General features: G+C 39.8%; 2 protein-coding genes across 2 annotated transcripts; one reads left to right on the top strand and one right to left on the bottom strand.

The window, feature by feature from the left end:
- Window positions 1-554: 554 nt before the first annotated feature.
- On the bottom strand, window positions 555-5,888 carry LOC133137432 (gamma-crystallin N-A-like). The gene is made up of 4 exons (XM_061255713.1): window positions 5,068-5,888; window positions 4,012-4,260; window positions 2,268-2,413; window positions 555-705 (listed from the first exon to the last, which is right to left on the bottom strand). The coding sequence occupies exons 1-4, from the start codon at window positions 5,188-5,190 to the stop codon at window positions 555-557; spliced, it is 669 nt and encodes a 222-aa protein (XP_061111697.1). The 5' UTR covers window positions 5,191-5,888.
- Window positions 5,889-8,183: 2,295 nt separating this feature from the next.
- LOC133137433 (phospholipase A2 inhibitor and Ly6/PLAUR domain-containing protein-like) lies at window positions 8,184-11,616 on the top strand. The gene is made up of 4 exons (XM_061255714.1): window positions 8,184-8,215; window positions 8,954-9,017; window positions 9,311-9,433; window positions 11,144-11,616. Exons 2-4 carry the CDS (start codon window positions 8,969-8,971, stop codon window positions 11,245-11,247), a joined length of 276 nt encoding a protein of 91 aa, XP_061111698.1. The 5' UTR covers window positions 8,184-8,215; window positions 8,954-8,968; the 3' UTR covers window positions 11,248-11,616.
- Window positions 11,617-12,581: the final 965 nt, after the last annotated feature.

The raw sequence follows: 12,581 nt of genomic DNA, 5'->3' as shown, positions 1-12,581 counted from the left end.
GTAAAAAATAAGCTTTATAAATATTGAATGTTGTCAGCACTGACATAAGGATTACAAACAGCAGCAAATTAAACACATCTTTTTATCTTTAGAGAATGGCTTGCAATAACTGTGTGACAAATTAAACAAATTAACCAAAATATGTATTTATTTGTATGATTGTATGGTGACTTGATAAATTAAATGAATGAATCTGTATGCTTATAAATAAATGTATTTTTAATATCGAGCAAAATAAAAATAGGTCTTCGTTTTTTTAAACGTACATAATATGCTACCTCAAACTGCCACTCTGCCTGCTATTACTACAGCAATACTAATTTTCAATAATCCTAATATTTATCATGTACATTAATGTAAATTTGATTAAAAAATGAATGATGAATGTTATCGTTCGAATGTTTTCATGTTTGATTGGACCAGTTTCTTCAGGTATATTTCAAATGCAAATAAATGGACCAGTATTTGATAAAACATGGTTGTGTTATGCATTTTATTTTTTACAGTTCAACTCAGTTGAGGTAAAAGGCTCTGGCCCTCCCACGGATGGTGGTTTAGAAGTAGTTAACCACCCGACGGATGGACTGGATAGTAGCGTTCTGGATGTTGGCATTGTGTCCCTGCCATTCCGTGTGGCAGCTGTAGTTTCCTCTCTCCACAATGTACATGCGTCCGCGGAAGTTGGGCTCCTCGTACATAACCCAGCTACCAAGAGAGAAGACAGGCAGACCAGACATTGTTTATCACCTTGGAAACTAGGCACATGGTCCACACCTGCCAAAGGAGTTCCATATTTCTGATCACTGTTAAAAATAGTTTGAGGGAAATGAACAGCTCTGGGAGTAGACCAATAATCCAGGAACCAAATTATCTCTGTGCAGTCTAGTCCATCATTTTAGCCTGATAGCTGCAGTACCTTTGGCCAGGAACTCGGATTGTGGATGAATCTGTGTCTGTCAGAATCTGCAATTAATGCTTGCCGAGCACAGTAAGCTAAGCACTGCCACAGCATGGATTCCCAAATGCCGTTTACACATTGTGACCAGAAAGGCGTGACTATAGATATTTATTAACCAGCCATGACTTTCCCTTTCTTTGATCGCTTTAGAATAGTAAACCTGCACCTCCAATGGATTTTGTACTCTCAAAACAATTAAGAGCTTGACGGAGCAATGTTCCTTACATAATAGGCAACTGGGACATATAGTGTAATTGGTGGGCATTTCAAACGCTTGTTTTCCCCATTTTTTTCCTCAGATTTTTTTTGTTTAAATCTGAGCTGAGTCTGTTCTGGGTTTTTTTTTAGAATTATTGCAAAAATTGTAATAAATACCAATAATAATTTTCTCCCTATTACAAGCATGATAAATATGATCCTTTGTGGCATTTATAGATGCTATCCCTCAAAATCTGATTTTTTTCCAATTGCTACAAATCAAATACTGTATATAGCTGCATGTGCTCTTATTTATGCTTTCATATTTATATTGATTTTGAAGCTTGATGATGGAGCAAGATAAACCCTTAGCAGTGCAGAGTTTCAAGGTTCCCTCTGCTACTCCATATTTATTCCACCTTATTTATCAGACACTTTACAAACTGACAGAGTCAGAGTCATGTGGGCCTGAGCCTGTAACGAATGCATATCTCTCATTAAAGAACAGCATCGACTATATAATTCCATAGCTTTGAAATCATTTGACTCGTGTGTGTGTGTGTGTGTGTGTGTGTGTGAGTGTGTGTCTGTGTGTGTGTGTGTGCATGTGCATGTGTATGCAGTAGCTAGTTTGGGCCAGCAGTGGTAGCTGCTTTTAGGGTACTTTCAATCCCAAGAACCAACAATCTGGCACCAACAAACCTTCCATGGCCAATGTCACTTAGATCACATTTCTTCCTCATTCTGAATAACAGCTGAAGCTCTTCACCACGTCTGCATGCTTTTATGCATTTAGTTGCTGCCGTGTGATTGGCTGATTAAATATTGGCATTAACAAGCTGGTGTACTGGTCTACCTAATAAAGCGATCACTGAGGGTATGCAAGTGTGGATTTATCTCACATCAGAATGTTGAGCTGGCCAGGCTCATAGTGCTAAGGCAAGGTCATGAGGCTGAGAAATGAGGCCACTTTGGGGATTCATTCCTGTGTAAGAGAACAAGACTATGCAGAAAAAAGAACACACATCTCTTGACTGAAATAATAAGGTGAGGGAATGGGGGGTTGCTGCGCTGCATATGGAGCAGAAGCACGCCTGGGGGCCAGACTTACGCTCCGTCACCGTAGACTTTGAGAGAGTTGATGCAGTTCTTGCTGAAGCCACGGCTCTGTAGGAAGGGGCAGTCATCGCACAGCTCCATGCACTGTCCGCTGAAGTTAGCGCCTTCAAACATCTCCATTCTGTAGTGCTCACCGTGCTTAGGGGGGAAATGCAGAGTATCACAGTAAGCACTTCCACACATTCATTACCAAGGTCATCTTTGGTCTTCCAGATCATTTCAGAGGTACATACTTTAATTATATATGTAAATGTGGCGGAAATTCAAGCATTTTTGTAACAGTCTAATCTGAACCAAGTAAGATGTCGTTATAATAATGAGATTTGTGATGCTGTACCCACAGCTAAAACTAGAGAACATAATTGGCCCAAAACACTCTCCTGGATATGGAGTACAGGCTTCATGGTGATAGGATGACTATGCACTGAGAACAATTGTCCTGTAATATCGTCCATTTTTTGAGAAAATCGACTCCAAAGATAGAAATGGTGAATAATAATAGTAATTTCACCATAAACATGGTGTAATATTTCCAAAGCTGAATAATTGAGGGATGATTTGCAACAGTAAATATAAAAAGGTTAATTTGACTGAACATATAATTTTTTCAGTGGAACAGAACCTTAAGCACCTGGACTTCTAGTAATCACTTTAAAGTTATTAATAATAATAAGACTAATAATCACTTCAATAATATTATTAATAATATCAATGAAATTAATGAAATCAATGAAATTAATATTATTAATAGTATACAATTAATAATAATAATATTGTATTGAATATTAATAATTACATTTGCACTATATATTTTATGAACTCCTCCATTGACCATCCAAACATGTTACTAGCTTTCCGTTACAGTTATGCTAAGACTGCTTCAATGGAATGTTGATTGAAATCTAAATGGTTTTCTGGCAGCAGTTAGCTTCTGAGTCACTGAACATCGAACAGAGGAACTCTGCAGTCTGCAGCAGTTAGTGCATACCAAGCAATATAATGCGCTACAAATTGAATACCAAGGCTTTTCTGATGGCTTATCCAAATTTTAAATCCTCTAGGCCATACTCTTGTGTTCGTTTCATGTTTCAGCCATTACTTTTATCAGTTCAGAATATTTTCCAGCCTTAAAGCCTCATGAATTTTGGATGCAGTTTCAGTGTCCCCCTGATAAATCAATGCTGCCACATCAAACCTGTCCCACAAGGTTTTCTGAGTTTTTGAGAAAGATTAACCAAGCCCTTTTATGGCTGCCAGTAAAAACAATGTTCTTAAAGGGGTGACATAGAATCCATTAAATGTGCTTCCTAATTCAAACGAGTGTCTATATAATGGTGATAAAATGGCACCTAGGGGATTGTATAAGAAAGCAGAACCCAGGGGAAGACTTTAGCTGGATGTATCAAACATATATCAATCAGCCATGTGTAATAGATGTGCTTGGTAAATCCAACAGAACCCATTTTCTGGTGATCACATTCAAAATCCAATGCTCCCTTTTCAAAAAGAAGATTGGGAGCTATAGTTTGATGTACATGTTTAGTGATGATTGTGTGGCAAAGGATGGATGATATCTGTTAGGGTGCAGCCCTAGCTGGGCTTTGAGCATGCTCATATCCCTGGCGCCTGAAACTACAATCTAGAGTCCCAGAGAGCCAGAAGCAAACCCGCTGTGATGAAAATCACAGTCACGCTCACATACAGTGCCTCCCCTGTTTGCGGGAGTAGGCTCTCACCATCCTGATGGGTCTGCAGGAGCCCATGTGGTCGTTGTGTCCGTTCCAGCGCTGGAACTCGGGGTACTCCCCCCGCTCCAGGATGTACTGCTGGCCCCTGAAGTCGGGGTGATCGTAGCAGATCCAGGCCCCGCTCTCCACGCGGATGGAATTGACGCGGTTCATGAAGCCCCGGTCCTGGAAGTTATCGCAGTCGCCAAAGACCTCCAGCTTCCTCCCTGTGAAGCACCTCCCCTCATAAAAAACTATCTGGGAAAGGAAAGGGGAAGCCACAGGACTGCCAGTTAAAATACACCGAACATCCGTAAATGTGCATGGACGGGCGCATTACTGTAGATAAAGATCAAACTTTTTAAAGATTTATTGGGTTATTTAACTATCATTAAAAACAAGGAGAAATTATTTTTCCATTTCATCATGATGTTTCATGCTATCTTATTCGATCCCATGAATAAATACACTGTACCAGGTTATACTCCTAAAATAATATCTGCCTTTCATAAAGAGGTTTCATCATATCAAGCAATGAACAATAAATATGGCTCATTAAACCAAAATATAACCTTAAACAGCTGGCAAGCACTGTCAATAAAATTATATTGTACAAATGTATTGTTTGCGCAAGGCATGTCATTTTCCATCTAAAAGTCAATTATATGCTGGTTTGTGCAGAAAATGTAATTTCCAATCTAAAAGTCAATTTAATAATATGCTGTTTTATTTAAATGCAAACATACATTTAGTTTTAAAGGTAAATAGACCCAAAAAAAGCCCACCAGTAAACCCAATTCTACTATGACTGGAAATCCTTTCATCTTTGCCAATGAGATAGTCCTCTCTGTTGCTTCTGAAGGCAACGAAAAACGGTGCTAAAACCAGGTACGAACACTCCTCTTTCCCAGGAATCATCCTTCTGCCAAGCATTTCAACCATAATTGAATGCCGCAAGCTGGATGGTATTTCCAGAGGGAGGGAGGCATATTATTTGTAGAAGGATGATGTGGCCCAAAGGGGGAGGGGGTGGGTAGACTGCACCAAAAACACCCATGTACTTACCTTTCCTGAGTACTGCGACATTTTCCACCGTACAGAGTCCAAACTAGCCCAGAACTGACACAGTGTAAGCGCGAAAAATGTGGATAGCCTAATATATACAGCCCATAGACTGTGCGGTAGCATCGCGAGGCTAACATAACAAAAGCCCCACAATGGAGGGGTTATTGATTGTGCTTCATGGGCAGTTTCCCTTATATTTGCCTCTGCTGATTCTGAGGTTTGGCTTTTGGAGACAGGCCATGGGAGGGACAAAAGATTTTGCTTGGATGGTGTTTTGCTTGCCGGGATTTGCAAATGCCGGGGTTATCTACTGCTGCCCTAGTCTGCAAACGGACGGTCCTGGAGTAACTCAGGACCCTGTTTCCTGCTGTAGGCCCTAAAGGTCAGACCACTGTTACTTCTCCTCAATGTTGCTGTGACTCAGCCCTTAAGTCTAGCATAGCCAGGGGAAATACGATTCATTAAAAATACCAATACCAAGAACTACTGACATATTCAGGAGAAACTTCAAAAGGTAAAATGAAATTTAAACAGTGGAACCTTAACTTCAATAGGAATAACACATGCAATTATAATTCCCTGATCCTACTTGATGAAACACAGTATTTATATTCAGACTGTACAGAGGCCTACCTTGCTCACCCAATGTGAGAACACCAGCGGGCTCTGTTTGTGAGGTGTCACTACGGGCAGTTGTGTGTTTACGCTCTAGTTCGCCCTGTGACTCCTCCGTGGTGACTGCTGAACCATGGTACAGAGCAGCTGCTGGGGTCAATGACCTCGTGGCTGAAAGGTCAGGAGATATAAACTAAGGTGTGAGACTGTCTACAGAGAAGACACATTACCTATTACCTTGTAGTTGATATTTTGTATATGTATATTATATACAGTAAGCATGGTATTTCATTAACTAAAATAAATACATGTGTATCTGAAGCTGGTACTGTGCCATTTAGTTGCTGGTCCATAACTGAATTATTCAGTATGATATTAGTTTTATTTTTAGATTTTGTAAGACATATGAACCAGTTCAGACTAAAGGGTATTTAAAGTTATAAAACAGAAACAGTGCTTTACCAGATAATTCCAATCATCAGTAGCAATTACATTATCAGTATTACTGTATATTACTGAAATTCAATTGCAGATTTCAAGAAAAATATGTTTTACAGTATTTTCCCAGGAAAATTATTTTTTAAAGGTGTTCCAAAAAACTCACTAGGTCTGTATAATAAGTAACAACTACTGAGTAACAATATTACTGGAAATTGTTCTCTCATAAGATCACAAAAGATATTTCAATAACATATTTCTTAAACATCATTTCTTAACCAGGCTATAGAGAGATAGATTAAATGGCCAAAAGGGTGATTGTTATCCACACCTTGTCATCTTTATCTGATGATATAAAACGTTTATCCGATTAAAGAGAAAGATTAATTCGGTTTTAATAAAATCAAGAACACTGTGTACAAAATGAAGTTAAAATCCCAGGAATGTTGCAGGCAAAACCTGCGGTGTACCAAGCAGTCAAAAATAATTACATTAGAATCACAGCTTTTCCAAGTCAGCAAGTCCCCGAGAGGCAACATTAATAAGAGGACAGATTCACCATGCCAAAGTTAAGAGGTCGAAGCGTTTAAACTGTTTGACTCTATTACTTTCTGATGGAAACTTCTCAAAATCCCCTCTCACCTATGATTATCATGCACCACAACAGCTCCTCTGATGAAAATGTGCAGAATATTCTCCCTTTATTCATATATAATGTGCTGATTGAACATATCACCAGTATGAAACATGTTCAAATCTTTTCATTTATATGCTTTCACTTTAGCATTTACAATGCCCTTACTATGGATTTACTCAGGCAGACTGGATTTATTCACCACAAAGCTGTACATTGCCTTTAGTCAGCCATTGTAAAGAGTGACAAGCCCATCACATCAGTTGAGACAGATTCCAAAGCTTCTTCTTCGTCATTTTCTGTGTTGTGTGACCCTGAAATAGAATCAGCTCAGATCGCTGTGTACACCACAGAAGAGCAGAGACGGTGAATGAGACTGACTCTTTGCACGAACGGGTGGATGGGCACAGTTCAGCCCTGGCTGCTCTGATAAAGACTTCCATCTCAGAACACATTAACATTTCATCTGACACTATTCACATTTTGAGTTGAATGGCAGCCCATCACCCCGGATATACCGCACAGTAGCCAGGTGGTCAGGATAATAGTTTATCTTCAACAAACACAGTGCTTTTTATTCCTGTTTCAGGCCTGTTTCAGGTAGGTTAACTGCCTGCCCTTTGTTATTGTGTGTGCAGACCCAATGCTGGGGCAATGACCCCACGGTGCTGAACACCGCCAGACTTACATAACCTCACAAAAAGATGTTGCCAAAGGCATTTACCAAGATTACATCTGGAGATGTTGAATAAGGTATAAACTTTGACAGATATTCAGCTCTGTGTCTTCATGTAGTTGACTTGCAGAATGAAACAGAACCTTATTATTCTCAATGATTAAACAGAACCTCAAATAAACGCACTTAAATACTCCCGTCAGTGCGGTTCTTTTTGCATGAAGCAAATATTGTTAGAGATTTTAAGCATGTACGGAAGGATATATTTAAGAGATAGGTCAGTGTTTCCTCATTTTGGGGCAGATAAAAACAGCAGCAAGCAGAATACAGGGGGCAAGAGAAGGAGAGGGAGTAAACACAGAACATTCCAGACCTCTCATTTATTGTGAACCCTTATCACAGATTACACCATTAATCCCCCTGGTACTTGGTGTTACGCATGAGTTAGCGTACGAGCCACGTGGATTTCAGGGCATTTTAATAGATAAGTTTAAGATAGTGTTGTGTTTACTTAAGACAGCACTGCAGGGAGAAATAATACAGTTGGGAAACACCTGTTTGCTCTTGTGAGCAAATTCTGCACACATGCTGGGAAAGGATGAGCTAGTAACAAATGAGTGGGAGAGAACAAAATATCTCTGTCAATCCGAGACTTTCCCCTAATCCAGAGCCAAGAGGTAAGAAGACAGAAAGAGGAGGGGTATAGGTAATATAGGCTATAAAAGAAGAAGAGAATGACAAGAGAAGAAAGGTGTGGAAACTAACAAGAGTGTGATACCAGGCAGGTAAGTTTTATTTCTACTTTACATTCCACATTTATTTAAAAAAATAAAATAATAACAATAATACCATTAATAATAAGGCTCATTTTATAAATATTTTCCGTATACTGGCTTACATTTGAGCAAATTTAATCTATTGAAGCCTTATACTTTTATCTATTTAAATGATATGTGTATCTGTTTATCTCTAATTCTCCATCTTATTTGGTTCCCATTACACTGTCATCCTTGCTCTGATGTTAGCATATTGTGAGTAATTGCAGAATGCCATGTGGACAAATATGATTAGCATTATTGATCTATCATGCTCTTCAGATACACATGCTTTTTGAAAACATGCTGGAATCATTTCCCCAAGCACCATTTTAAAAGGGGCAGAAACCATCTGAAGTCGTACTGTATGTGAGCTGCAATCTATACTACAGTGAACACCTGCAAAGGATAAGACCTGGTACATGCAGTATATTCCAATTGCTTATGAAAATGCTAATATTTTCACTCATTTTTTTAATAAAAACTATCAAACGGATTTTTATGAGATTTCTGTAATAGCGCGTTTGCCTTGCCAAAAGATGTTTCATGTATATTGGTCCCAGAACGGCAAAACGACGCGGCTGGCAATTTTTGTGTTTTGCATGCAAGCGTGGTTTGGACATTATATATTGTTGCTTTTGATATGGATGATAGATGAGTCACATCATTTGAAATAAAACTAAATATCTTGCATTGTTTTCTATTCAGTTCAGATACAGAGCAATGAAGGTTTTGGTTTTCTCCCTCGCTCTCCTGCTGATTTTAACATGCGGTAAGTGTGCACATTTTAATATGGGGCCATTTTGAAAGCATTACGTGTAAAAAAAAAAAAAAAAACATTCCAGTGACAAAGGTCATATATTATAGTCATAGTGCCCTCTCTTGAAGCATTTGTCTTTGTAAGCTCTTTAAAACCTTGAAAAAAGAGTTGAAAAAAATACACACACAGATATTTTAAAAGAGAGATGAATACAATCTTGTGACAACCTGCGCAGAGAGCAATTAGCCAACAGTGTCAGTGTCCTGGTGAAGGATGCTAACGTGTGCTACCTGTCTGTGCTGAAGGGGAAGCCCTGGAGTGTTCCCACTGTGTTCCCCGAAAGCCTGGTGGCACCTGCACCACCACAGTGGAGAAATGTGAATTTGGCAAGGACGCATGCGCCCGGGCTAAATTTCTCATCAGCCCCTGTGAGTCTTCCCCACAGTTATGTGGCACCGCCATTGGTTTCATATTCATGTTACTTCGCAAATGTTCAATTCATGAGCTCACCTGCGGGCCATAGAACAGCAAAGATCTATTTTAGGAGAGGGCTCGAATTAGATTTTGATAGTATGACCACCACACCAAAAATATCACAGTATTTTGCACCTTTGAAACGTACAGTATTATTGTAAAATATTATGTGGGGAAAAAATACACAGAAAAAGATAGTGTTCAATAGCACATTTGGCGCCCCATAAGTGCTGAGCAGAAATAATTTGAATGTGATGTGCAAGACCTTAATGCAAACACGTCGTGTAGGTGTGTGCTTGTAATGGGTGATCCTGATTATCCTGGTTTCCCAGTTTATATGGACAATGATGTAGGCAGCCGCAAAATGACATAGTATATGTACACGCACAAAAAAAACTTTCATTTCAACAATGTCTGTCAGTTGGGAGAGTCTTCCTCATAAAGAACTGTACATAGACACTTGGCCAAAAACCTAAATTGTACATGCAGTAAACCTTGGACACAGAAAAAGCATTAGCTCCATTTAATATTAAAATGAAAAATTCCCCCTTTTCAGTAGATGGCAGCAAAACATATTGTTGCACAGAATTTAATAAACATAAAAAGGGATGGTTAAGCTGATTTTGGTTGGTTTTATGGAAAGTTAGCAAGCCGGCCATTTAGCTAATGCAGGGGTACCATAGTGAATCTTCTCTTCTGAATAATTCAGAAGAAAAGGTGTTAAGTAATCATTTAGCCTACCTAACGCATGGGAGCTACAGTACAGTATTTGCAATCAAAACAATGGCTACCCTCTGAACTTGCACCTATTGTGCAACACACTAGGGAGAGCGGATATTCAAGGATTTGCTAGAAGAGTCACAAGAGTGAAATACCCTATACATACCCTTTTCCTAAATTATGTGGTTGAGCTCAGATACAGTAAACTGTGAAAGGAAACAGTGCGGCAGAGAATAAAAGAGACTCATTCTCAAAGATTTATGGATCTGAATCCCCGGCCAATGCATTAGGCTACTTAACCTGTCCTGCTTCTCTCAGTATACAACTCTAGTCTGTACAAATTTGACTGAATGCAAAATGTCAGCTATGCAAGAGCTTTTCAATTGGCACCTGCAATGCTAATGGAAATTAAGTAAGTGAGCTTTAATTGGAGAGCAGACATTGCTGACTGTTAGAACATATTAATTGAATTAATTCTAATTATGAATGACTCGAAAGTCACACACCTTTTCATATCCCAGTCAGCATAGCAGCAATGCACCTGAGCAACAAAGATGGACAGAAAGAATCACTTTAATTCACATACCCAGTGAACTATACAAACTATACTAATATGCCTATTTTTTCCATTCTACAAAATGTAGTGGCAGTGTAGTGTTTGGGACTGGGCGTGAAAGGCAACAGGTTTGATTCTCTGGTAGGACCCTGGCCCTATACCCTTGAGGCAGGTTCTTCACCTGTCTTGCTTCAGTAAATATCCAGCTCTATAAATCGGATACAATTTAAGAACACAAAAGCTACGCAAGTAAGTCACTATTTATAAGAGCAGGTGCTAAATATCAGTAGTTTATTATGAAGGGTGCATTTCCCACAGAGGCAAGTGGTAGATAACTGCAATGCACCAGTGGTATCATAAGGTTAACTGTCTCTGTCTTTGCAACCAGATTCCCACTTCCAACGGTGCATCAGCATGCATGACTGTCACCTGCTACAGACCAATGCCTTCATCAACCTCCACTGCTGCGACACAGACCGTTGCAATGCGTGACCTGGAAGTGGATCACAGCCAAGACAGAGCATTTTAGCACAGACGGCACTCTACAAAAGGACTCTCGAAAGTCGATTGTGATGTGCAGTTGCAAATTAGTTTTCAGTGATGAAATGAAGTCTCTCGGGGTCACTGTTACATTTCATGGTGATTCATGGAAAAAGATTCACATAGGTGATTTTTGTATAATTTTACTCCATGCAGGGATTCAGCACTGTGACTCAAACACAGGAATCGTGCAGTTATAATGAATATAACAGTATATAAGCCATAAAGATCATGATCATGATCCTGACTAACCAGAAAAATACTGTGGCAATACACTGTTTTGAATGACGACAATCCCAAAATAAAGCATTTCACTTGAAAAAAAAATTACTGCTGACACCTTTTTTGGCCATAAATATCTTTCATATTGGGGGTGGGGCTTAACAGGGTGATGCAATAGGAATATGTGCCAGAAAGTAGGTCTATGAGTAACAGATCTCTAGTTGTGGATATTTATCTGTGCGCTAATGAAAAACACACACATTCACATATACAAAAAAAAAAACAAAGAGTTGTAAAAAAACGTATTTAAAATAAATGTTTACATGGAGGAAAAAAGAATAGGCAGTCAGCCTTCAAGTAGAGGGATATCCCAGCATCCAGTGCGGTGATTGGGCAGAACTACATGAGTGAGCATGATGTTCTGCCCTGTGGCATATCCCCGTTCATCTTCTCAGCCTCCAGGATTATCCTCTTAAACACCTCTACAGCAGTCTGGAACGGCACCAGAAACAACAGGCTGTTACAGGGCAGAGCAGGGCTATTACACAACAGAGTCTCACAGTGTGCGAAACCACAGGAATCACAGTGTGAGAGACATAACATGGAGGGAGGCAGGTAAAAGAAACAGTAGTGGGCAGGTAACAGGAACAGGACCAGGCAGGTAACAGGAACAGGACCGGGCAGGTAACAGGAACAAGAGTGGGCAGGTAAGGGGAATTGAAGTGGGCAGGTAACAGGAGCAGGACCAGGCAGGTAACAGGAACAAGAGTGGGAAGGTAACAGGAATAGAAGTGGGCAGGTAACAGGAACAGGACCGGGCAGGTAACAGGAACAAGAGTGGGCAGGTAACAGGAATAGAAGTGGGCAGGTAACAGGAACAGGACCGGACAGGTAACAGGAACAAGAGTGGGCAGGTAATAGGAATAGAAGTGGGCAGGTAACAGGAACAGGACCAGGCAGGTAACAGGAACAAGAGCGGGCAGGTAACAGGAACAAGAGTGGGCAGGTAACAGGAATAGAAGTGGGCAGGTAACAGGAACAGGACCAGGCAGGTAACAGGAACA

Source organism: Conger conger, chromosome 9 (genome assembly GCF_963514075.1).
Source record: "Conger conger chromosome 9, fConCon1.1, whole genome shotgun sequence".
Classification (NCBI taxonomy): Eukaryota; Metazoa; Chordata; class Actinopteri; order Anguilliformes; family Congridae; genus Conger; species Conger conger.
Note: the sequence above shows the minus strand (reverse complement) of the source record. Positions and strands in the feature narration are given on the sequence as shown.